General features: G+C 42.2%; 1 protein-coding gene across 6 annotated transcripts in view; it reads right to left on the reverse strand.

The window, feature by feature from the left end:
• Positions 1 to 26,806, reverse strand: part of grm8a (glutamate receptor, metabotropic 8a) — a 340,837-nt gene that overhangs the window by 197,420 nt on the left and 116,611 nt on the right. For all 6 annotated transcript variants that reach the window (XM_069519989.1, XM_069519987.1, XM_069519988.1 and 3 more), the window contains 3 exons: positions 4,332 to 4,467; positions 3,708 to 3,862; positions 694 to 831 (listed from right to left, as the gene is read on the reverse strand). In XM_069519989.1, the coding sequence (XP_069376090.1) occupies positions 694 to 831; positions 3,708 to 3,862; positions 4,332 to 4,467 (429 nt within the window). The remainder of the gene's footprint in view (positions 1 to 693; positions 832 to 3,707; positions 3,863 to 4,331; positions 4,468 to 26,806) is intronic.

The raw sequence follows: 26,806 nt of genomic DNA on the forward strand, positions 1-26,806 counted from the left end.
ATAAAAACAGGGTGAAAAATCAAGATTGACAGCTGAGAAGGATTTGCAATTGGCCGAGCTTGTGTTTGGGTGGGACCTTGATATTGTGAAACTGCGCAGACTCCGGACTCAAATGATGTCAAAAGCAAAATATGGCGTCCCCCGTGTCCAGAGCTTTTTAGCTTTGTTTGTGTACAACAGAGGAAGATGGAGGTGTGTTGTCCACCATTATATTCAGTCTATGGGGTAGACTACACTTGTGTGTAAATATGGGAGATGTGGGGAAAAAAGCAAGACAGCTCTGGGATTTCCTGAGCTGGAAACTCATTGATGCATTCTCATCAAGTCCTTGTTTTGAATCAAAAGAGAAGAATGATACTGAGCTAGAAGAAAGCGTCTATTTGATGTGAAGCAGGGCTGAGAAACCACCAATTATAACTGACCACCTGCCAAATTTGTTGGAAGGTAAAATTTACAAGCCCCTGTTGAATATCCGTGGAGTTAAAACACCTTGTCTGACCCGACTCTAACAAGGAGCACATCTGTCTCTTTTTGTGTCTGTACTACTGAGCAACCCAAACAAAAAACACCTAATTACAGACTCCATGTTGTTGTTTGCCAAATCCGGGAAGAAGATGCAGCCTACTTTGGCTGTCATCCACTCTAAGTTTCTCTAGTCCAAATGGAAGAGGAGGTCAATCTGTAACATCTTACCTGTGCATTTCTTCAGGCTGCCGGGTCGTTTGCCGTGCATCCCCAGCTTACAGTTGAAGTTTTCCTCCCAGAATTCAGCAAACCACACATTTCTTCTGTTGTTGGACAGCGAGCGGCTACGGAAATACCGGTCAAACGCTGTAAAAGACATACGGGGTAAAATGTAAATACTGAGAGGTTTTACTCATCATCACTGTGACTATAATAATTGTTTTTAACATTACACAGGGTTAATGGTGTAGTATGCAGAGTGCACTTCCCCTGCAGAGGTTAAAGCCTTCTTTTCTTCAGAGGCTGCCTGCACTAAAAGATGAGGTGTTCAGGCGCTGTGGAACATTTTATCTCACAAAGGCGTGCATTACGAATAGCCTATGGATCCGAGGTATGACTGAAAAGCCATTTTTTGCGGCGCTGCAGCTCCTATCAGCCGAGAGCAAACATTTTAAACCGAGCTTTCACAGTACGTAAGCTACTTGTCCGATTTAATAAGTAGCAGAGAGAGGCGACGGCGAGCGAAGGATGCATTGCTCTGGCCAAAAGTACCCGTCAGAAGCTGGCAGGAGAAGATGAAGAGATGGGTGAAAGGAAAGAAAAAGAGGGAGACAAAAACACACCTTGTACTAGTTTTTTTTTAATCAGCATTTTTTGGGAATAGAGCTTCTGTTGTCTTCTGTCGCCACGTTGCTTTATTCCTGCCTCAACATCATCAGTGTTTGCTGCTTTAACACGACTGTGAGTTATTTATTGTGGCTGTGGTCCTGCTAAAGGAAGCATTTACTTTGCTATTAAAATGAAAAGTTTCATTGCAAACATCGCTGGGACTGGAGTTCAGGGGGAACGCGGTGCATGTGAAACAGGAAATCACAGGGGACAATCAGACGGACTTGGACAGCCTAACTCGCTATAAAAGCCGACAGGAAGTGCCTTGATTAATCTCCTCTGCTGTCAAGGAAATTGGCGCCGCGTGCACCTGTGCAGCTCAACTGATGGCTAAGACTGCTGGGAACAGGGGTGGTGGCGTGTGTGTCATCAAGGATCAAATGCTTCCCATTGTGATCGCAGGTGTGACGCTCATAAAAAATAAGAGCATAAGCAAGTGTCTCACTTTAATGAGAAAATGATCTGCACAGAATGGACGATTAGGTGGGAACACCGGAGCCTCGGGGGCAAAAACTGCACTGTGGTTATGCGGTTAAAGGAATAGCTTGACATTTTGGTGCACACAGGTTTATTTGCTGTCTTGGCAAAAGTTGGGTGAGAAGATTGATGCCACCATCTGTGACACATTTTATAGGACGATTATCTTAGCTGAGTATAAAGGCCCTTTTTAAAGGTACAAACTTTTTAAGAGCATGGTTTATCTCATCTGCTCATCAGCCGACTAATCCCACAAACATGTATATATCACAAACCACTCATCTTATTGACTCCAAACTTGGCATGTGTCTTGAAAATGTCTCAAGGAAGTGCAGGTATGAATTTGGTGCGATTTGGACATGTGATACGTTCAGTGATAATAAAAATTGAAAAACAAGCGACCAGCACTCTGTAGCAGTAAGTGGGGGCGGGGAGGTGTGCCTTCAATCAGTGGACTGAGTTGACCGTGTCTTCTTCTACGTCCTCAGATAAACGACAGCTGTGGTCGGCGGCTGGCAGCCTGTGGCCAATAATATCCACCAGATCATTTTGATAATCTCATTATTTTCATTTCAACATATCGGACTGACAAAGACATTCACGTGTGAAGCAGGTGTTGGTCTCTGTCGTGGTAACAATATTCATAAATTTGAATAAAACATTGTCTATAGAATCTTCATCGCAGATAAACCAGGTAGGATGAACATTAAATTTTCTAACACTCTGCACCAGACTGTTTATAATAAAGTTATGCACACAACATCCAGCACACAAACAATAAAAAGTGACAGTATGTTGTAGAACTGTTTGAGGAGGACTCACTAATGAAAATACTGAAGTAGCTCCTGAGCATTAACACAAGCTAACAGAACAGGCGCTGCACTAGTTCCACACAAAGACCGAAAAGTTTGAAAATGAGAAGGTGTGATTTTACAGGGATTCATGTGTGTGACTTTTTCTTTGCTAGGACTTCTTGAAGCCCCTGCTGGTTGCCTGGCAACCTCAAAGAAATGACAAGACTTCAGCTTGTTTCTAAAGAAAGCCAGACTCGCTGTTTCTTTTTCCCATAAGCTAATCTAACAGTCCCCAGACTCCTGCATTAACCAACATGTCAAACTGTTCCTATGTATTGGTGCAAAATTTTAAGCACAATATGAACAGAACTGATAGTAGCCTTCATGAGCGAACAAGGAAATGGAGAACTTAGTAGGGATTTGCACAGTTACAATAATAAAAAATAGAAATTTAAATGTGGAGGACAAAGTATTAGAAACATTTATCATATCTACAGAGCACATGAATCCATGCCTCTCTGACATTGCAAACAAAAACATCTTAAGCTTCACAGAAACAGGATCTGCTGCAGCATTATTGGATTACATTTCATCAGAAGGCGAGGTGCACTTTATAAATTGGTAACTCCGCATGTACGCTCTTCATTAATCCTCCGCCTCCCTCGCACCTCTATCTCCTTCTTGAGACTCCAATAAAATGCTGCCTCATGTCAGCCAGCCAAGGACTTTGATTCATTTCAACTTCTCCCCCTCTGTCTTTATATCTTTTCGCCTTGGTGTCCCTCCAGGAGTCAATTACCTAATAGGGAGCACTGACAGGGAGCACATGAGGATATCCTCACCTGCCTAATGGCATAAACGTGTTGCCCGCTGGGATCAGGAGTGAGGGAACATGAGTGTATTTCACTTTCAGTGTCAGGACTTTTCCCCTCATGTCATCTGTTCAAATTTGAGCACACACACATACACAGACCTAATCTTAGCCTGGTACAAGTTACAATGCAGATGGAAATGTTTACATCTGCAGAGTGACATCGTAACATGGCATCAGTGAACGTGTCTATCATCTTTACACACTCTTACCGTCCACAGAAGCTCGTTTGGGAAGTATCGTGATGGCGCCCTCGGACACTCTCTCCTGGCCAATCACAGGAGAGATTTTGGACCCCCAGCTGTCTGAGCCCACCCACAGGAAGTGGCCCGTCTGGTTGTTCCTTTTAGCTGCATCCAGAACTCGTCTGTTTGATTAAAAAAAACAGTTGAATGCAAAAGGGTTGATGGCTGCTGGGTGCCTCAGACTCTACAATGTTGTTTTGGGGTTGCCTGAAGGAAGAGTGAGCTCCTCCTCTTCCTCAGCAACTGTCACATTGGCTGAAGAGCAGCGGCTAAATGATTAGACAGTAAAATATTGAGAAACACTTGATTAGGCGAGAATTAATATTTGATGCAACAGCTGCAGCTGACTTATTTGCTGGAGGACAAATTCTAAATAATTGCTTTTTCCATTATATCTCGATTAACCTGTGCTTTAACATCTGTGACGGTATTGTTATATCACTATTATTGTCACTAATGTCACTTATGGTCATTATCATTAAAGTAAAGAAAACAAATGTCACAGATGATTTCCCTGAGCCAAAGTAAAACTGGGAGCAGCAGAGACAGTGCGGTCAGTGGCACTGGGGCACTTATTTAAAATGCACGCACCGTATGTCGTCCTCGTTAGCGAACATGATGATGGCCCTGGCGTTGGAGGTCTCCAGCAGGCGCCTGATGATCTTGTCAAACTCCCCCGTTCGGGGCTCCCTGGGGATCTTCAAGGACTGGGCGATACACACACCACCTGAAACAGAGAGGGACAGAATCTGGTTATTGTCCGTAGTAAGCTTTTTTAAATTATTATTCTGCATAGACACTTGAAATATCCAAGATAAGAAATCCCAGACAAAATATGAAAAAGTACTGACAAAGTTTGTTTTGGGGAACACCAACAGACCACAGCAAGAGGTTTAAAATCTATATTTTAAATACACTAGGATCATAAATCACCGCATTAAACATTCATGACACCAAAGACATATTATAAAGTCCAGATTTATAGAGTTGGAGAGTTGGCTGAGGGTGTCCCGATGAACAAAGGAGGGTAAATAAAGTCAAAGAAAATGATGGAAAAGGGAGAAAGGGGAAACGGAGCGGATGCATGGTGAGGAGTAAAGAATAGTTGAAAAGAACAAAGAGACAGCGAGGGAACATAGAAGTGATGTTAGAGGAGGGAGGTGTTGACTTCAAGAGAGAAAACAAGGAGGGAAGACAGATAGGGCGACACCGATGAATAAACACCACGTCACTGTGTTCAGTGTTAGTCAGGAGAGATCCTCAGTTCAACGTTACTTCATCTACAAACCTGGAGGTTTTTTAACTTGTTCTCTCTATCTCTTTCTCTCTCTACTTCTGTGTACGACTCTCTCCCTCCGCTCTCATCTCTTTCTCCTCTTCTGTCCACTACTCCCTCCCACTCTTTATCTCTTTTTACTACTCGCTGCTCTCTCTCTCTCTCCACTTCAGTCCACTACTCCCCCCTCTCTCTCTAGCTCCCTCTCTAGTACTCTCTATTCTCTCCCTCTCTATTGTGTCCACTATTCTCTCCCTCTCTCTAGAATTATCTCCCTCTTTTTTTTGTCCCCTATTTTCTCTCTCTCTCTCTCTAATACTTTCTACTCCCTCCTTCCCCTCTGTACTTCTCTTTCTCTCTATTCTCTCTCTAACACATTCACATTCAGGCCTGGAAACATGGAAACACACATACACACATATCGTCCCACACTGTTTTGCCCTAATCCAGAATTTATAATTAAGCTGTATACTGACATTTAGCTCTTTATTAGATCATTAGCTTAACTCAAGGTGTAAAGGTGTGTGTGTGTAAGTGTGAAGGATTGTGTCATTGTTATAAATCCCATCTGTGTTGTCAGTACACAAAATATGATCGACAGCATGTACCCACATGTTTAATGTGCGTGTACGACTGTTTGCTTTGTAATTTTTCTGGTATACGTGTGTGTCAGGGAGTGTGAATGATGTCCCCTTTCTTTCCCTGCCTGTTCCAGCCCATTTATTGAACATCTGTACAGTCTGTCGCTTTCACTATATCACACCCCTTAATCTCAGACACACACACGAGCCTCCGCAAGCACACAGACACGCACAGCAGTGTGCATGACTACTAAAACAAATACTCATTAGCCTCAAATTAAAAGCCTCTCAAGGATAATCACCAAAGTGGTAAAATCTGCACAGACACCTGACACACAAGACACTTGGAAGTTCACAACACTTCCTCAAGGATAATCACAAACTTGACACGCACTGTTATAGACGTGCACACGGACGGCAGATGATGAGGAAACATGGCATACGGTGTAAACTTGTACGCAAGTGCTGATGTTTGCATTCTCTACATTGTCCTTGAGCAGTGGGAGAGTGATTAAATCATCATTTGTTTCATAGCCTCACGCCCGTCATCAATAAATGTCCCAAAGGAGAAGAGACATCCCAGATAAAGACAATATCAAATTATGTCTGTGAGTTTATGTGGAGGCGTTTAGCCACACACACACACACACACACGTCTGACTGTAATGGTCTCAGCCAAATTCCCTGCTGCTCCTGAAACACCTTTCGTATTTGATGGTGCCAAAAACGCAGCTTGTTAAAAGCGAAAATTAGTTATCGATGAGCACCTTTGCTCCGCGGCGGACAAATAAAGCTCTGAGGGTTGGTCACGAGAAACATTCACTTCTTCCACTCTTCTCTCTCTGTCTTTTTTTGTTTTTATCACTCTCAGAATGCCTTGCAGGAAGCAGTGGTTGTTTATCATTAACTTTTGTTTGCAAGATCAGTAAATTACAGAAACATCAAGTTGGCTAAAACATATTGTATACTTCCTCAACCCTCCTCCCACCTCATGCATGCTTCTTCCCTCAACCCATCTTCAGTTGGCTATCATTTAAACTAGCTGATGATAGTTTCTAGTAAGAGATGTCCAAAATGGTCCAAAACCACAGGGCCAGATATATCTTGCTTTACCTCTAAGGGAAAGGTGAGTGTCATCATTTAGGAGACACATTACAAGCTCCATTGGAAGTTGTACCCCTATTCATTCTGCAACAGTCCACAGAGCAGACAACCCCGGACATTCCCACAAAAAGGAGCCAACAGTTCCGCGAGGACAAAAGGAGCAATATGGGTCAGTAACCAATCCCATCTTATGTCCACTTCTTAGTGCTCTCAATGTCCAACCATTACAGACGGACCCACATCACTGCTCAGTGATCTGCCGGCTGACAATTTGGCAGATTGTGTGAAAAACAGATAATTGGTTATTTAGAAACATCACATCACACCCTGGGCATGCTGATGAGAGACCAGTTAGAAATTCTCTTTCTTCATCTCAGATAAAAGAATGGCCTCAGCCGTTACTGGATCACAGGAGTAGCCAGCGTATTACATAATTGAACCATTCCAGCACGGTCGTGTCTGAATGGGTAACTGCATTACGGGCACTGCAATTGCAAGGGCAGCGACACACTGAGCTCTCTGTTTATCTCTAATAACCTGATTATCAAAGCTACGATGTGATATTGAATAGGACTGAATCCTAATGCCTTGGTGTATTTAAATGTGTGACTTGTTTGTGTGCGTGTGTAGGAGGGAACCATATTTGTGTGTGTGTGTAAATGTTTTTGTGTCAACCAATGTGCTGAAATGCTACAGATTAGCATGAGTGTGTGTGTGTGTGTGTGTGTGTGTGTGTGTGTGTGTGTGTGTGTGTGTGTGTGTGTGTGCACTTCCTTCTGCCTATCTCCTCTGCAAAAACTGTGATGATGAATTTGACGTTAAGTGCGTCCATCGCTTCCTCAGATGAAACCCCCTCATAGTAATTAACTCCATCCTGTTGTGAGATTAAATTCACTATGTTTCAGGACAGGAAACGCCGCTGTCTCAACGTCTAATTAACAATCTGCTTCCCTCCCACACTCTCCTCTCGCTGCACCATTTCATCTGTTAACTAAAAGAGACATGACGGGGGAGAAAAGAGGAAGACTTACTCTCACAATTTGGATCTCACTTCATTTTTCTTCCCACCTTCATTCAGTAAAAGTTTTCAGAGACTTCTCAGGGAGGCCACAGTAATCATACAACAACTTCCTTAGAACAATAATAGCACCAATCTCTTTCAAAATATTATTATATCAAGAGAAACTAGTGGCTGGAGTCATGATTAGTGCTGGAAATCAACTGTGCATGGAGGCTCACACTTCAACTACGACATCTGAATCCTGGAGATCATTTCATCTCATTGCTGCATTTGTTTTCACTCCTTGTAAAGTGCCATCCTTTACAACTGTTCAGTTTTCTCTCCTCTTTGTTTCCTTACTCCATCTTCAACTTAGCCTACGTCCACATCACTATGTTGTTCTAAATGGAGAAAGTATTTTATTTTGAAAACTCTCTGTGGCTATGTTTGGAAATGATGATCCAGATTCCTGATTGGTTCTTATCAGTCACGACTCGACTACCACCGGGGAATGCAAAAACATGTCAACACTTGTCAGCAACATCATCAGTCCAGGAAAATGTGTCCCTCTGGCTCTCTGGCTGGTTGGTTGGTTGGTTGGTTGGTTGGTTGGTCCTCTTTATCCCTTGAGGGGCATAAGGCATCAACACTCTGCCTCCACCTAGACCCGTCCTTGGCTTCGTGTTGGGTATCACCCCATGTCTGACCCATCTCATGCAGCTCCGCCCTCAAAGTACATCGCCATGTTGTTTTGGGCCGACCTTGTTCGCCTTTTCCAGGTGGTCTTTGGTATGGGGTTCTGGTCTATTCTGTGGATACACCCAACCCCTATGTCTGATCACCAGATGCTGGCTCTTCTTGTAAATTCTTTATTTGAGATCATTTTATTCCAGAAGACACATATTTTCCTGAGGCATCCATTGCTTAAGGCGTTGATCTTGTTCATGTCACCTTCAACTATTCTCCAGCATTCCAAGCCATAAAGGATAACAGGGCTGACATCGCTGTTGTAGAGTCTGACCTTTGCTTTCAGACAAGTAGAATCCCTCATCTTACTTTTCACCATTGTTTTTTCTTGTTCATAGTATTTTCTGTAACTAAGCAACTGCATAGTGGACAATCTGCTTCCTGTTTAACAAGCCAAGTGTGTTTAAAGACCTAAACTGTTCATGCGGACGGATATGGTTGTTGTTTTAAAAGTTTAGTTTAGATGTAGCCCTGCACACTTTTAGATTTGGCTGAAGAAACGTCTCGAACAGCAGTCATTTGCATCAGCTCATCAATCATAGAGGCACTGACCCTCTACGCAACACTGCAGGAGTCCGACTCACACACTCATGGATCTTGTAATGTATTTATAGAAGCATTACAGCGTGGACACACACTGACATCGATGTAGATTCTTGCCGAGCAGAACAAGTAATGAGTGTAGCTTTAAAGTGTGTTTCTGTGCCTGCATCCATATTTCTGTTAGATGTTAGAGTGTAGGAGAATGAAGGAAAGGTGGTGAAATCAAAAACCTTTCCTTTAATGACTCTTCCATTAAACATACCCGAACCCTCCTCCCGTCTTTCTACACACACGACTTGTCAGTTGTTTCTATTAACATTAAATAAGCTTGGACCAAATTTGAGCTACTGTGTGCCCAGGAAATCCAACAGAGGAAATTAATTTCTTTCTCCAGCTTAGCATGCATTTCTTTGATTAAAAAAAAAAAAACACACCCACTGCAGTCAGCCCCCACACGAATACCTGCCAGTGGACTGTTACTATTGAAGAACTCTCGCACAAATAATACACAGCGCACACAAACGCACTGATTTTGACACACTTTTTTTCCCCCTGCAAACCTCATTAGTGCTGCTTTAAAATTAAAAGTTGCCCTCTGCTTCTCTATGCTTTGTTCATGGCTCGGGGCAGTGCAGCGTGGGCCTTTGAAGTCATTTATGTGTGTGTGCGTGTATGATAATGCACATGTGTTGCGGCTCACGCATCGTTTCATGACTGTCTGTGCTCACTAGTGAACTGCGCGCACTCGGTTAACACACATGCTGGATTGGTTTGTTTTTTTCTCATTTGCTTGTGTGTGGAATAAGTGGCACGGTAAATATTAGAGTTGTGCATTTTTTCGCTCCGAGTTGAAGTTTCTCCCCAGGCTCACTAATGAATCATTGACAACACCCACGGAACCGCTGTCCCAGGAAATTTACATCCGCCCATTAAGATATGCCTCGAAGGATGCAGGCCTTCAAGCTTCCATTGGGCTTGAAAATTTAGGTCAGTCCAACAACCTGAACCCCCCGAAAAAAAGATGCTGTTCAGACCTGAGCTCAGCCCTGGGAGGAAAAAGTTTTTGTTAGTCCATAATGGTCTTAAGCCTGAAATTGCTTATAATTTGCTGATAATGAAAAACCGATAAGGGTAGGAGAGAAAAATGGCCAAAAGTTGTTTCAGTTTACAGAAATTGAATAGCTTTTGGTAAATGTTTGCACGGTGTGAATACAATTATGAGCAAAAGTCTCCACAGCGTTGTGAGTTATCAGAGTAGTTTGGAAAAGTGAATGGGTATTGGATATTTGTAATGATCTACTGTGCACACAAAACGTTTCAAGTGGTGCTCACATGAAATACAATAATTTGTGTTGTCTTTCTAAAAAGCTAATTCGCAGTCCCGCCTCAGTATATTGTTGTAGAGTTTAATAATATGGTGGCAGCTGCTGGAGTTATCCCTCAGGCTGTGGAGAAGTTATTTTAATTCAAGACACTGCAGAAATCATGCAGCTGTACTCACTGTAATAGAGTAAATCCCAAAGTTACATTCAACTGGCTCAGTTAAAGAGGAGGCAAAGACACAACAAAATACACACTTCTTTAGGTGGAGTTTGCATGTTCTCCACATGTCTTTGTAAGTTTTCTCTGGCTTCCTGACACAGTCCAAAAACATGCAGATTGGGATTAGGGTTGATTGATGGATGGGTGGTGGAAGGAGCGAAAGAAGGAAGAATAGATGGATCCCGGGATGGATGAGCATGTGGAGGGAGTGAAAGATGAGGGATTTAACTTTAACACACTTATTGTTTGTTATTGTGTGTTTGCACTGTGAAATGCCTAACAAGAGGACCCAGACACTACTTTACAATAATTTTGCAGATTGTTATCTTAGGTTTGTTGCAGCTATAACAAGCTTTATTCTCCACATCCTGTGTTACACAAACTTGGACCTCTACTGAAAATCAATGCACAAGATGGGAGCATTTAAGGATTAATTTGCACTGAAAAAGTTCATGGGTATTTTAATTATTTATTATTTAATTATTATTATTATTGTTATTATCATTACTTTTGGGAAATAACTGTATGGTTAAAAAATGGAACTGTGTACATTATAAACACGTTTTTAGTATTGTTTTAGCTGTTGTGGACATCATATGTAGTGTATCTATCTTGCATTAGTACAGAATACAGTAAGGGTACTGTTATTCCTCATGCGTTAACACCGAGGTTGATGAGGATCACTGTTAAGTGTTGTCACTCTGGCAGCTGAAAATGTGACTAAACTTGAACGTCAATATAATTGAGCTCTATAGGGTACAGTTGCCGGCGGGTACCTGTGCAGAATAACTGAATTCAAAAGCAGGACTTATTCTGCAGCTACACTTTGCACAAGCCAGGCTTTCAAAGACACAGGATATCAAGGATATCTGTACTCGGACAGGACAGAGTGGACGTTGACCTGACACAGACGTATGTGCTGCAGAGACAGAGATACAGAGGAGAAGTTTAGAGGTTCACGTACAGGGAGTGAAAGAGGGAGAAAGACACCACATGGGAGAAAAAGAGTAAGAGAGCAAGTGAGAGGCCTTTTGACATCTCGCTTCCCCTACCACCTCATGCAAGCTGGGGATGGGGAACGTGTGAGTGTGTTGAAGTAGAGGATGCAAAGGGCAAGGTGGTAGAGCTGTCTTCCCCACAGGAGTCAGGAAGTTTTGCTGAACGCAGCACTTGTTCAAGTCTGAGGGGAGACAGGTGGACACCTACTGAATGTAGCATAGTGTGTGTGTGACTGAGAGAAGACAACCTGTTAACCAGACTGTAGATAACGATGGGCCACATGACAGCTTCCCAAAGGTAAAGCCGAATCATCTTGATTGACTCCTGGAGTCTGGCTGCAGTATAGGTTACAAACCCTGCCTCCTCCATGTTAGTGGATGGGTGGGATGGATAGATGAATGGAAACTAAACCAAAAAGTTAAAGTAAACAACATTTTTTTATCGAAGATGGTTTCTGACATTTTAGGTAGTTATTACGTTGATGGTCTGGTAAGTTTGCTTTGAATTAGCTATGATTGACACCTGAGACTGACTCGCCATTGGTCAAGGTGAGTGTCAGCAGAACCTCACAACCATGTGTCCGTCCACTAACAGCTACTGCAAAGACTCCGGCTCTGAATGATGTCAAAAGCACAAACATGGAATATTATAGCTTCATTTCTGTAAAACAGGCAGAAGTGGAGATGTGCGGTCCATCTTTATATACAGGAGTCTATGAGTCACTTCAGTCTATCATACTTGTCGTACATGTGTCTGTATCATCCATACAAGTTTGTGTAATACACAGGTGACAAGTCAGCACATTGAGAATCAATGCTTGAGTGCAGAGGGAAAAGAGATTAAGCGAGAGTGGACTTAATGCAGATGGATTAGAATGTTCCAGACGTGACTGTGTCATCTCAGAAAACAGAGAGTTCACAGTTGTCTCTCACATGACCTGTTCAGTATCAGTACTATGGCCTGGGCCCGACAAGTGCAACTCCATCACCAATACTTCCGATCAATTTGATAGATCCCAGTGCTTTCTGCTGGAGACCGAAGGTGAGATCAACATGGCTGGAGAGGAGCTCAAAGAAACGGGATGGAATGAAGGACAGACGGGTGAGAGGTAGGATAGATGGAGAGGGAGATAAAGGAAAACGTTGAGGAATCAGAAGGCAGTGAGGAAGAAATGGAAAAGGATGGAAAGATGCTGGGTGTGAGGTGAGGGAGGAGGGAGATAAGCAAGGGATGATTGGATGTCAGACGACAGATCAAAAGCACAAGGTCAACGTAAAGCTCGGACATGACAAAGAGAGGACATGTCCACTTCTGTCTGGTACTTTCTCATCCCACCCCAATCTCTCTCTCTCTCTCTCTCTCTCTCTCTGAGACATCTGAGTGTCGGATTATCTTTTTTCTCCTCTACTGTTGCTGACACTCACTCTCTCGTTCCCTGAGAGAAGAATTTTCTTTCATTTTTATGGTACTTTTTTTTCTCCCATCTCTCACTCACTCACTCACACACACACACACACACACACAGACACACTATCTGAGAGTAATCAGACATCCAATTACAGCAGTGCCCTCAGACTAGTTCTATGTGTTTATATGGGAGTGTACACACACACACACACACACACACACACACACACACACATACACACAAAACCAATAGAGTGTCAGATCCCTGTAGATGCCTGTTACTCCCCAAGCTGGAATGCCCTGCTGTCCTCCGGTCCATGTCTTATCTGGGGATAAAACAACTCTCACATATACACACACGCACACACGCACACACACACGCGCACACACACACACACACACACACACACACACACACACACACACACAAACTCACACACACGTTTTACAAACACGCCGTATATCATCAAGCAGAGGGACACACAAACACGCAAAGGACTACACACTTACACATGCTAGTTCAAACACACAGTCCCAGTGGGGAAGAACAGGGATGTTAGCGAGGATACAGTGTTCCCTCCCCCCCACTGTGCTGCTGTCACGTCACACACCTGACGCATGAATGGAAACTAAAAACGTTGACCTTTACAGTGACCTTTCTGACTGCCGAACATATCAAGATGGGAAAAGATAGGAAAGAATATCCGAAATTAATAATCATGCATCAAAGGTTCAGAGCACGTGAGCTTTAGCATCAATGGTATTGATAATAAAGAAGGTGCACTTCTAACATTAGAAACTAGTCACACAAAGTAGAGCACATACTTCCGACAGGTTCCACAGTCCCCTCAAGAAATCCTATTTCCATTCAACAGATCTGGATTTTTATTTGGATCTGCACCAAATTCAGTCTCCTGATCTTGAGCTACATCAGAATTGGGCGGGTTCTTAACTTTAATGTGTTCTTCCTTGGTTCACGCCCCATCCCTCAAATTTTACAGAAATTGATGCAGCACAAGGAATTATTCGTTTTAAAAATGTATTTTTTCTTGCTTTAGAAATTTTTAGCAATATCTTATGTTGTGGGATTGTACAAATTTTTCACATGGACAATTAAATAAAACCAACAAGAGTCTGAGTGTTGAATTTCTAATCGCCAATTCTTACGAATATTATATCATGATAACTCATAATACCGATATACAGCCAAGCTCTAGTATGAAGTTTGCTTGTAAGAAAGAAACCCATACAGCTGCTGCACTTTTCATATGCTCTGTATGCAGAAGCTAATGGCGCATGGTTTCTGCATCTGTTAAATAATTCTGCAGGCAGTTTTCCCAACAGCTCCAGACAATCATTCCCACAATAATCAGGCATCCACAAATCACTCAGCCTGGCTAAAACCCACAAAACCCACCAGAAACTCAATTCAGAGCAGTTGTGTTTGACTACACAGCCGAGCGCACACAATTTGTTTGACAGTTTATCATTGTTTATCGTCGCCAAATCGACAAAATCAGTCACCCAGCAGTACACAAAGAGCCGACTGTGAAATGAAAATTGTGCATCAGCAAGTTAATTGTTCATAAGTAAGAATTGCGCCGTTGAACGGAATACGCACTCACACATACATGCATTAAATATTGAATTGTAAAGTTCGACACACACACACACAGTCAGCCAATCAGCCAGCCAATAGAAACTTCAGCCAGGAATTTGTTCCCATTAGAATCTGTCAATGAGCAGAATGTATGGTTTTTGAATAGCAGGGACCAACAGGCTTATTGGTGCTGATAGCATCTGTGGTGGCAAACATGACGCCTGACGGCAATAAAAGGAAAGATCTTGGCCATCTGTGAATACATTATGTATGTGTGTGTCTGCATATGTGTGGGTTCACTGCAACAGGCGCTCGTACCTGATGCTGGCGCAGGCTATTGTGCGTTACGCTAATGAATGGCCACAGTTAGATGGACGCTGTGTGAGCTTTTCAAATACCGACTTTCTCTCCTTTTTTTCCTAACAATGATGAATGTATGCATGTGTGCGGGGGGCTTGCAACATACATCTATGGGGGTGGGGGTTTTTTTTCCATATGTGCCTACAATGAATTCATCTTCTGGTTTTGCAGGTTGTTGTGTGTCTCCATTCAGTTGTGGAGTGAAATCCACGTACTTCAGTTTCTTAATTTTATATGTGTGCATTTTTTAAGCTGCTTTAAGACATTTACTGAACTCTGGATAATCTCCTGACATTGTACAGAGGAGCTGTATGTGAGAACCTGGAGTTTCTCCTCCCAGCCCCCTATAGTAAAAACTCTGGATGATGTCCAGTGAGCCCATGTAAGCAGGAGATCTCCTTCAGGATTCACTGTGAGTGAGTGGGCATGTTGATGGCGTTAACATTTTTATCATTTTATTTCATATGCTTAATTTAATAATAATTTAATCAGTGTGTTAACAAAACTGAATTATTAAGGGGACAAACCTGTCTGTTATCAAACAATTATACTCCAGTGATACAGGAAACATTTTAAATACCAGCCTCAGCAACATTCTGTGATCTTCATCCAACCGGGTCCAACCCAGTACGAGTTTCTGTTTTCTCCAAAGTAAATACAAAGAACGCCTTATTCTTTGGCCAGGTGCTGTGAATGCACTATTGCGTTGGCCAGCACCTCATGCATAGATTTCACCAGCTCAATAAGCCTTGCACATGAAGAATTCCTCAGGTATTGACATGCACTTCTTTGGCCTAGGGCTCTTCTTCTTGCAGCATCAATAGAAACAGCCTTTGCTGCCAAAAGCTTAAACGACAAGATAAAAAAAGAAAAACACCTAAAGATGGAGTTTCAGATGGACTCCACTGTAAATGAGTAAGATGGCTCAATTTTCGCGAGGCTTTCCGCTGGGGATGTGACATTTCCGACAGACACAGAGTTTTTTCTCTTGTCAGCCACTTTCTGTGACTTAATCTCTGAACTTGACTGCACTTATGTAGGTGGAGAGTTAAAGCAGGGGAGCGTTAGCAGTGATAAAGCAGCAGAGTTGATAACAGTGTTGAAGAGGATGGTGATTTGAGGTGAGCACAGAGTACCCGCTCAGGCCTTGTCACTAGCACATTGGATAAGCTGCCCTGGAAGGAGAAGAGGCGATGCTCATGTTCGGTAAGAACAACAATTTGCATGAAATGTTGTCGAGGGGTGAGGCATGATCCAAGGAAGAGTCCAAATTTTGGTGCGGATGAAAAGTCAGATGCATTCTATTAATTTGATATGACATAAAGATGGACAATATGTCTTTCCTTCTGCCCGTTATATACATTATATGTAGCAAAAATATATCGGTGCTGCCATCTTTGGAGTCAGTGATCGTGGTAAGGAGCCATGTTATCGAGGTCGAGCTGATGCACAGGTTTAGCCAATCGTATTTCAGTATCAGCTGTGATGTTACACAACAAAACCAAACATTAGCACTTCAACTAACATCACTGTGATAAGAGCCATACCTAAAAAAACAAAAAACATTATTAGATGTCTACACTGATTATTAAGTTTGGTCCATGTCCCTTCCACTAACACGGGGAGGTTACCTATACTGCAGCCAGATCAAGATGATTTGGCTTCTCTTAGGAAGCTGTCATGTTGGCCAACTTCATAAACAGTCTATTCTGTTCAATGCCAGAAACGCAACTGGTGTGCAAATAATTTACAAGATAATAATAATGCAGCAGATTTACAGGGCACTGTAACAGTCCATTAAACCCTGTGTGTATGTATTTATATACGTCTAGTATCCCATAGATTTGTTCTACACAGCTTGGATATATTATACAAGTTTCTTAGGTTTGCTCTTTGCCTTCCACCTCATGTGATGAACAGCATCACCCTGCCCACCATTCATAACTCTCCCTCCATCTTTATCAATTTAAGCGACGGTAGCTAACGTGGGTCAAACGCGTCATTCTCCCTCTCACCGTCTCTCACTTTCTGTATCATCATTTCTCTCCCTCCCGATTCTCGGCTCTCAGGGAGGGATCAATAACATGTTGTGTGTTTCCATTATTTATTTAGTCTTCATCTGTCCCTCCTTCTCCACCCCCTCCCGTACAATCAGCATCACACTGCACATCCAATATCTCACTCATGCCTCACCCCCTCTTCCCCCCCGTCCTGCCAAGAAGTCAGAACATGATCTATGAGCCTGTTTATCCATGCTCTGACTTTCTGTCTACTCTTTATACTCTGAGCAGCAGGCTTTGTTGTGCACCTTCTGTCTTTTTTTTCTTTTGCCCTTCCTCACATCCAGCCTTCCCTCTGGGCTCTCAATTACACTTCCCACAACAGAAGTCCACAGTGAGTGTGTGTGAGAGAAAGAAGGCGAGAATGTCTCAAATAAACACTGTCTGTTTCCATCTAACCATCTAATCATGGCCCTTATATCACCGTAGGAAACAGTGGCTCTCCATTCACTTGGCTGTAGGAACGGCAGTCGGGACATGCATTGGAAAACATGTCGCCCATTAGGCTAAACCTGAGGCAGCACTTTCCCGAAGCACTGGGCCGACGCTGAGCATTGATTCAAGATTAACGATTAAAGACTTGAAGTCACACTAGTTATGCTCAACTGAGGTTTCAACCAAAACACTGCTCATTTACTTTGTGGTTCTGTTGCTTCATATTATTTGGAAGGTTGAAAGTTGATCTCAACTTTTTTGTCTGGCAGCGTAGGCAGCAGCCAATCAAATCACGTCAATGCAAATGAGGAGGCAGCTGGTGGGCCTGGTGTGTGTTCATCTGATTGTGGATTTTATCTTATTCTCATTGCATAGCTAGCACGGCATGTTAGCATTAATATCAGTGTTTGTTGAGTGTCCCGAAAAAACCCACGTAGATGCAGATTCAGTGGCCTCACCGAGAACCCAGAAGAGTGAGTTGTGGAAAAGGGCAGTGAGGCTTGTTGAAAAAGGTTAGAGAGACAGAGGAGAGTCTATTGGCATTTACTAAGTACTTAATACTGTGAGTGTGTCACAAACAAACAGCGGCAGAGGACAAGAATATTCTCTGGGTGAATAACCACAAACAAACATGCACAAAATATAAAAAAATAAGCCTGACATACACACAGCTATTCACACAAAACCAGATACACACAGGTGTTCATGAACACACATGCACACACGCGTTCACTGAAAATGAAAGAGGTCAGTAATGATGGTTTCATAGTTCACTTAGGAAAGAACTGTTTTGCCGAACGTCGCTGGAGATTACTGAGCAATCACTGAATGGAGAGAAGGGAAAAGAAGAGGGAGAAAGGAAAGGAACAACAAAAAAAGAAAGATGAAGAGAAGTAGCAAGAGAAGAGGAAAGGAAAAGAGGGACAAGAAAGAGTAGAGAATAGAAGGGGGAGAAAGAGAATCATTAGAGCTCGTCTCCAGCGATGGATTCAGGACTTTCTCTTTTTCATGATTTGAATAACGTTGTCATGGAAGTGAACATTCCAATTATGCGGTTGTAAAACTCACTCTGGTTTATTTGAGGATATTGAGCCAACATTTAGAAAAGCTACCACCAGCTGGTAGTTTCCCTGGAGACTATGAAATAAATAAAAAATCCCAGAAAACATTGCTGTTCCTCCACATTTCAAACACATGCAAACAAACACACTATTATATTTCCTGTTTGAGAGGGAAGCAGCGGATCAGTCTGGCTTCTCTCCTGGGTCGTTCTATCCATCAGTTCGTCAGACCCACACAGGTCACACCAGAGCAATGAATACACAAAAACATAGTGTGTGTCTGCTGAAAGAAAATTTCCACTGGGGGTTGGGAACAGGAAGAAGTGTTCGCTTTGTGCGGCTTTGTGTGTCAAATATAATAAAGGACATTATGATTGAATGCTTCACTGAGACGAATTGTCAGACTCACTGAGACCCGTCCTGATCAACACAGACCTACAACAGTCATGATAAGGTCCAATTGGTCCTGCTCCGTCATTACAGTCGCAGCTAATAACATTTCACAGAATACCGAGGAGTGCGAGCACAGCAGCGTCAGTTGTTTTCAATATTTCTCTGAGAAAAATAACTGAAAATACAGTTAAAAAAACAAAATACTCATATAGTCAATCGAATGGATTAATTGACTCATCCTGTCAGCTCTCATTAGATCTGTAAACAAGCATATAATGGCAGATATTTTTCATCTACTCCGTATTTGCCCTTGTTGAAACATTATTTGTAGGTACTCTTTTTGTTACTTGTGATTAGTGCGTTGTTGGTTTGTTAGACATTAAAGACAGAGGCCCTGTGCATACATTGCCCTGAGATTGACAGTGTAAACTTGTGTTTCTTTATTATTAGTGTATTAGTTTGGTCTATTTATCTATTTAACAATTCGCCATTTAACTGTTTGCATAGTGCACGACAGGTCACTGAATAGAATGGAGTATTAAAAGATCCTGGGATCTCAACCAATTGAAACACTATGAAACATTTTGTAACACTGAACACTAAATAAAGGAGAATATTGGGAGAGTGGTGTTCATCCTTGAAACTCCACTTAAGCTGAAGCACACAATGGCCAAACACATGACAACACTTTTTGGAGTTTATTATAATTTTCCTTTCCTTTGTCATATAAACGTATTTGAGGCCACTGGATCAGTTAAATAAGTTCCGTGCATGGTAAGCGTTCTCTCCACGTTTCCCTCAGTGAGACGATAAATATATGGTGAAGGTTAAGGTGTTTTCTTTTCCCTCCATTTTGACTAAAGAACATCAGAAATGATCCGTCTCTCTGCTGGGCGCCCTTTGACTCTATAATCCATGAATCCTGAAGAGTGAGACTGATCTGCTCCTGTGTGGGGCCCCATGCTGCTGAGAGCCAATCAAGTGGCCACATAACACCATTATTTCAGCCTTTGCCTCTGTGGGGATGTCAGTGCCCGTCCATCGATTCGCTCCCTTCTGTAATCGCGCTCTTTATATTCATCTCATCTCTCTCACTCTTCCCACTGGCTTTTTTTCTTTTACTCATCCCTCCCTTGTTGCTGCACTCTTTTTTTCACTTTCTCCCGCCACCAATTTTGGCAGTCCGATTCTCTCTACCTCCAACCTGTCTTCAATCCTCTCACCCCGATCTCGCCAGATCCATCCATCCCTTCCTCAAAGGCCCTTGCGGCCAAGGCTCCATAAAGAAATCTCAGCAAGCCTTATTGTGTTGATTAGAGCTGTCAGAAAGGAACTAAAATAGGAAAAAATACAGGCTGCAACAGGGGAAACAAGGGCTCACTGGTGCGTTGCCAATGCCCTTGTTTCAGCTACTGTTTAGCCTTCCTCCCTCACTGAGTTCCTACCTTTCTCTCCTCTCTGTCTTCATATCTTGTACCCAAACACCCCACCTCTCTACTGATCTCTTACTCTTCCTACCTACGCCTCTCTCCCTCCATCTATTTCAGTGTAAGCAGTTCCTCTTGTGGTTTGTTCACTAACCTCCTGACCTTGACTTAATGTAGTTCTGTCAAAACACATCTGCCTCTCAAGCCGCTCTCCTGCACCATGTCTCATAACAGTACCAAAGAATTTGTGTTACTAGTCTGCAACGACTTGATCACAAGAGGATGGATTAAACAGAAAGTGTTGCTTGTAAACAAGGTAATTTGCTTCTTATTTCCGATGTATAGAAGTAAATGCCCTATACTGCTTTTACACCAAAAGTAAATTGTAGTAACTGACAGAATACATCTCCTGTAACCACAGTGGTTTTGTGAACCACACTGAGAACCAAGAATCCAACTTAAGTGACTGAAGTTGTTTTTTTTTCTGAATTTATGTCCCATCAGGCTTTAACAGCATGGAAGCCAGATGAAGTCATTTAGCAGCTTGCTGGGCTGAACCCTGGTTTACTGGGTTGACTGAAGACAAAGAAATAGTGGATAGACACCCAACATGTTATCAGTCCCTCTCAGGTTAGGCTGCATTACATGGCTTTGACTTTAGCATCAATTCTTACACTTAGCAACGTGGGCATTTTATTTATAAATGATATTGTGCTCATTAGGCTTCAGGGAAATGAGGACTATGCACAAAGCAAAGGCTGAGTATTTAGTGTGTGAATAGTTATAATAGTAGTCACAAAAAACTAAAAGAGAGTTTGTAGAAACTGAGAAAAGCCCAATCAGTCACAATCAGAGGCTGATGGGCAAACAAAAGAAACAAATCCAGCATTTACCCTCTCTGCTAACTTCTTCGTCCTAAGAAACACATTGCAAAAAATGCACCAGAAAATCTACTTCCTATCCTATATATGAGGCAATAGACTGAAAGTCCAACGATCGCTCCCAAAACAGGATTATGATCCCAAATAGGTGTAAGAAAATGTCTGTGAAAAAACAAATGTAAACTGAACGACGGAAGGACACGGGAAGTAATTTTCGACTTGAAGATAACAGCGTCGAGCATACAGGAGGAGGAAGACAGAGAGGAGGAGAATAAATTCAGAGGGGAGAACGAGTTGCCTATATTTTTTGCTCAGCCGTGCAGTTTCAAATAAATAAGCAGGCTAACACAATTTACACCATTTCAGAGCCACAGCTCTGATGTATTGAATGCGCGCACCACACAGAGGAATGTTGACATGTGAAATCTTTTACAAATTGGGGCTTTGTACCATAAGTCAATATGCAGTCTGTAAATATAGTTGCTAAAATATCATTAAAAAGATTTAGAACTGACCTGGGATGCCCATCTCCCAGTAATACACAGACTATAATGTGAAGAGCAAACAAACAGAAGTATGATACACACACATATGTGTGTGTGTGTGTGTGTGTGTGTGTATATATATATATATATATATATACACACACAGTAAACACTAAAGCAAACACACATGTCTGCACACACAAACCAAAGAGATCAAGCATTATCATTACAGCACAGACCTGGAAGGTATTTCCTCCAGAGACCAACCTTCCATTAACATTATATTAACTGAGAGACGGGTGTCTGACAGCTCGACATGGCTGAATATCAACTGTTTCTCTTTCAATTATAGAGATGACAGAGAAACCTCAGTCAATCTGGACTGGACATCCACAGGGGATCATGGAAGGAGGCAACCTGATTGTGTGCCCTTGGCAGATGAGCCAGCAGCCTGTCCAGCCAGGTGCGGAGGATGAGCTCCAATTTCCCAGGTTGCTTAATGAAGAAGGAGCAGAAACAATCAGTGATTCTGTCATTTTGTCACAGAATAAATAAGAGATCCAAAAGGTGAAAGTTAAGCCAGATTTAAACTTGATATTGACACTATTTCTGAGTCGTGTTACTAATTTTAGAATCGGATCAATTTTCACATTCGTCGCGCATCGTTTGTCCTGCAGTGCACAAGGAACGATCGGACGCTCCTGACCATTCATCTGCCAGCCTGATGCATTTCTGACATGTCTGGAATTTTGGTAGGTGAGTCGTCAGCAAACCTTTTAAAGCATAGTTACGAGCAGATTACCTCAAAATCAACAAATTTAACTTTACTGCATCTGTGCGAGATGCCAAAACACAATAAAAGGAAATAATAAAGAGGTGATCAATTAACAATATACCGGTAGTTGCTTTTTGCAAAATAGTCACACCAAAATGCCCAAGCCACCTGTGTGTCCAAATGTCGACATCTCTTTTTTGGACGATTTGACAAAGAACAACACACGATCAAGGCAGGAAGTTGCTCCCTCGTTTACATTGTTAGCAAACAAACTTCCTCTTTGACAGAGCTGGTTTGATGCAATGCACAGTGTGAGCAGTAAGGTTCCGTCAGACAATCGTATCATCCAGTGTGGGCACATAAATCATTCTCAGAGGATTTACTCATGCAGTGTGAGGTGAAATTTAACAACACTTCTAAAGTAGCATAGTGTAAGCCCAGCTGGGAAATGAAGACTCTCAAATGAGAAACATATGAGCTAATGCCAATGAACATTTCATTACAGTCTATTTGACTCAACCAAGTACTGAACATTTATAGAGGAAAAGATTTACGTTTGACATTCTGCACTCAAGACAACTCTTTAAATTTAATCCAGAATAGGAAACCAACTCTGCTGGTGCACTTAAATAAAGTCAGTACGAATGAGAGTCAGCAAAAAGAGCAAACACTCCCATTTAAAAAAGAAAAGCGTTTCAGACATAATAGCTGCTGGTCTGAGATAGATGAATAAAAACTCTGTGTGAGCAAAACTATGAGAAAGGAATATTTATATAATTCTGTCCTGAAGCAGCCGTTGCAAAATTCAGAAATGAATTTTAACCGTAATTGACCAAAAATACAATGTTCCAGTGTTTGATCCTTTATTCATTCACAACCCTAACCCTATTAACAGTGTAGACCAGTGGTGTCAAACTCAATCTCAGAGAGGGCCAAAATTAAAAACTGGGACTATGTCAAGGGCCCAACAGGGTCTACATTGATTAAAACAGGATAGACAGGATATTGGATAAAGTGCAAAGTAAAAAAATATTTAGGTCGGCAACATTCTTCTTTTTTTACATGTGCCAGAGCCAGATGTCTGGCATCTTTTCTTGGCTGCCAACTCATTAATGTTTGGGGTTATGTTCTTCACTGTGGAAACCCTCAAAATGGAGTGAGGGGAGATTAGGGCTCGCTCGGTCCGCATGTGTCTAGCCGAGCATTGCGCACCGGCACCATTCAAGATCATAGACTGTATGGTTAAGATACACATGATATTTTATGGCGGGCTGGATATAATTGGGCCTCGAGTTTGACATCTCTGATGTAGACACTCACACAGAGAAAAAGAGGTTTGACCTTTGATAACCCAATCCTATTTGTACTAAATCTGAAAGGATGTCCTGGAGGTGTTCTTGAGATATTGTGTTCACCTCACAAAAATATGTTTTGTGAGGCCACAACAAACCTGAAAATCGAATAAGTTTGTCCTTAAGTCCAACTGAAGGTTTGTTCCAAATATGAACCTCTTTTGTCAAACCTCCAAAGTACATGTTGTGAGTCTGTATGCATGATAGACTGAAGTAATTGAGGAGAGTTCTGATGAGGACACTACATCTCTGTTTTTATTCAAACGCTAACAGGCATTGATTTGTGTATAATTAAAGATTAGGCTTTGATGAAAGCCCTCCTCTCTGATCAAGGTTATTCAAGAATCCATAAACTAAATATCAACAAAGATTAGTTATTTCAAAGAGAATTAGTCACTGAATCTATGCAGGAAAGTAATTTTTAATGTCACATTAGTTCAGTGCTTTTCATTATCGATAAACATTCTTATCTAAAATTTTCAAATCAATCATTTAGTCTTTTTAGTCCAATGTCCAAAAATGATGAAAAATGCAAAAATTTTTAGATCTGCTTTTTTAATTTAGGGAATGCTGTGCCAGAAAAATAAATAATTCCACATTAATGCAGTTGCATCAGGCCGCCAATAGATGGAGGTTAGATACCTGATACGTGATGGCAGGTGCCTGGAGATGCCTATATCTCTGGACTGATTACACGAGGACGCTGTGGCCATTCGACAAAGTGATTCTGCCACAAAATGAATCGATAACTTGATCAGAAAGTAATTTTGAGGGTTATTGGTGGTCTGGGTATAAGGCTGTTTATCAGAAGACAGGAGATACAGGAAAACACATGACCCGGCCATTTCTGCAACAGCCCGAATCAATGGGAGGATGATCAGGGAAGAGATTGGCAACATGAGGGCAGGATGAGCAATATTCTCCCTCAGCACAAAACAATTGATAGGCAATCTATCTCTGCGGCATTCAGAAGACACTCACGGACTGTCAAAAATAAAAACATTCTCATGTGGTCCTATTAACATTTTCAGGTTTACATCTGCATTGTCTTTGAAAACATTTAATTTGAGAAGCTGCATGTCCCAGGAACGTGTGCTGAGCTTACACACGCACACACGCACACACACAGACTCCCCTACTAAAAAGGAAGAGGGAAATCATCCTCCCTTCCCTCCGGTGTCCCCTGGGCAGCTCTTCTTCCTTGTAACCAGTGGAATGGCTCCCAGCTAGTAAATAACACAAAAGAGGGGAGGTGAAGGACTGGAAGATAGGTGGGAGAGTGGCGAGAGGATGGGAAAGGGGAGAGAGAGGTGGAGAGGATGGGGGATTGTAAAAGACATATGATTCATTAGCCATTCATACTGTGCACTGGAGAGCTCTGATGCCTCGCAGTAAAAGAGAGAGGGGATTAGAGTCAGGGCTGGAGGGGTGCAGAGAAGAGGAGGAAGGGAGAGGCAAATGATGTGGGGGAGGAAGGGGTTGTGGAGTGAAAGAGGGAGAGAGCAAAACGAGGGGGAGAGAGAGACACACACAGGGGGAGTGTCATGGTGCCATAAAATGCCAGCTGTATGCCACTGCAGTCTCTCCCCTCTCATCACAGGGCTGTTTGAGTTATCACCGTGTCCCCACCCACCCACCCACCCACACACCCACACACACACACACACACACACACACACACACACACACACACACACACCTCCCAGGTCATGTTCACTGATTACTTGGATCTCTTCTCCAGGTCTTTATGAGCTGAGGGGGTTGCTAGCAACATCAACATTTACTGGCCACTTGTGTGCATGACAGTTGGTGTGTGTGTGTGTGTGTGCGAACAAGTGTGTCTGAATGTTTCTAAAATAACATGTGTATGCCAGAATGTTTGCATACTGGAGAGTCCAGCCTGATAAAACCCCCCCATCTGGAGCGACCATAGACTACATAAAGATGAACGATGTGTCTCCACCTCCTCCCACTCCACAGAAATAAAGCCAAGAGTGCCGTGCTACCATCTTGGGACGATGACATCATTTGGAGCCAGAGTTTGCGCAGCAGAAATCTGGGATGGATGAAAACTGAAAAAGCTCCATTACTCCAAAAAAGAGTTAAAAAATCCATATCTATCATTTCACATAAATAGAGAATATGTACATTCTAAACTACTGCTGTTCATTTTCTTTAAACCTTTTAGACTGAATCTCTGTCTTCCAGACAGCTTCGGCTTCTCTGCATTTCATTGAATGCTACAGAAATCAACTTGTAGACACTTGAATCTCGCCTGAAATAGGTGATTCATCACAGTGAGCAGTTCATTGCCTTTATTTCTGTTGTCCAAGCTACGTTGTCCCCATTTAGTAATGAAGCTGCAAATGTGAGTGGGAATGGACTCGAAAGCCGCTGCATTCAAGACAGGGCTGACATCTCAAATCTATGAATCAAGAGTTTAAGGAAACATTTTTATTTTAGATCTTTTCCAAGAGAGTCATGTTGGATCACTCACTTGAGCGTGTTTGGCAGCAGATTATCAGTTTCAGGTGTCTCTGCCTCACTGTCTGCAGGAGAGTTTATGAAATGTTGACAACTTAATAGCCTTGCAGCCACTGATGGTTTGGCTGTATGGGTTAGAATATACTTGCTGTTAACTTTGTGTAAACAAGATTGCGTTTGGTACGTAGGTTGTGCACATCCTCAGATATTAACCTGACACATACGTGAGATGCAATACCCTCATAAAGTTCGGGGTAGTAGCAAGTCTTTGAAACAAGTTTTGAAGACAAGCTGTGTGACCAGGTCTGAAATTACCCACACATGTATGATGGGTCATTGCCACTGCAAAGTGTCAACTTTGACTGGAATCCTCCACTAACACACGTAGCTGATTAAGTGAACAGTAATGTATAGCAAGTACATCACAGGTTTAAAACCTGTCTCAAGATAACTCAACTACATATAAATATTATTTTTGCTTTTGTATACTTCACCATCCCTATCTTGTTCAAAGAGATATATATTTCCAAGCTTATGAAGAAAATCTGTTCGTT

Source organism: Paralichthys olivaceus, chromosome 23 (genome assembly GCF_024713975.1).
Source record: "Paralichthys olivaceus isolate ysfri-2021 chromosome 23, ASM2471397v2, whole genome shotgun sequence".
Lineage (NCBI taxonomy): Eukaryota > Metazoa > Chordata > Actinopteri > Pleuronectiformes > Paralichthyidae > Paralichthys > Paralichthys olivaceus.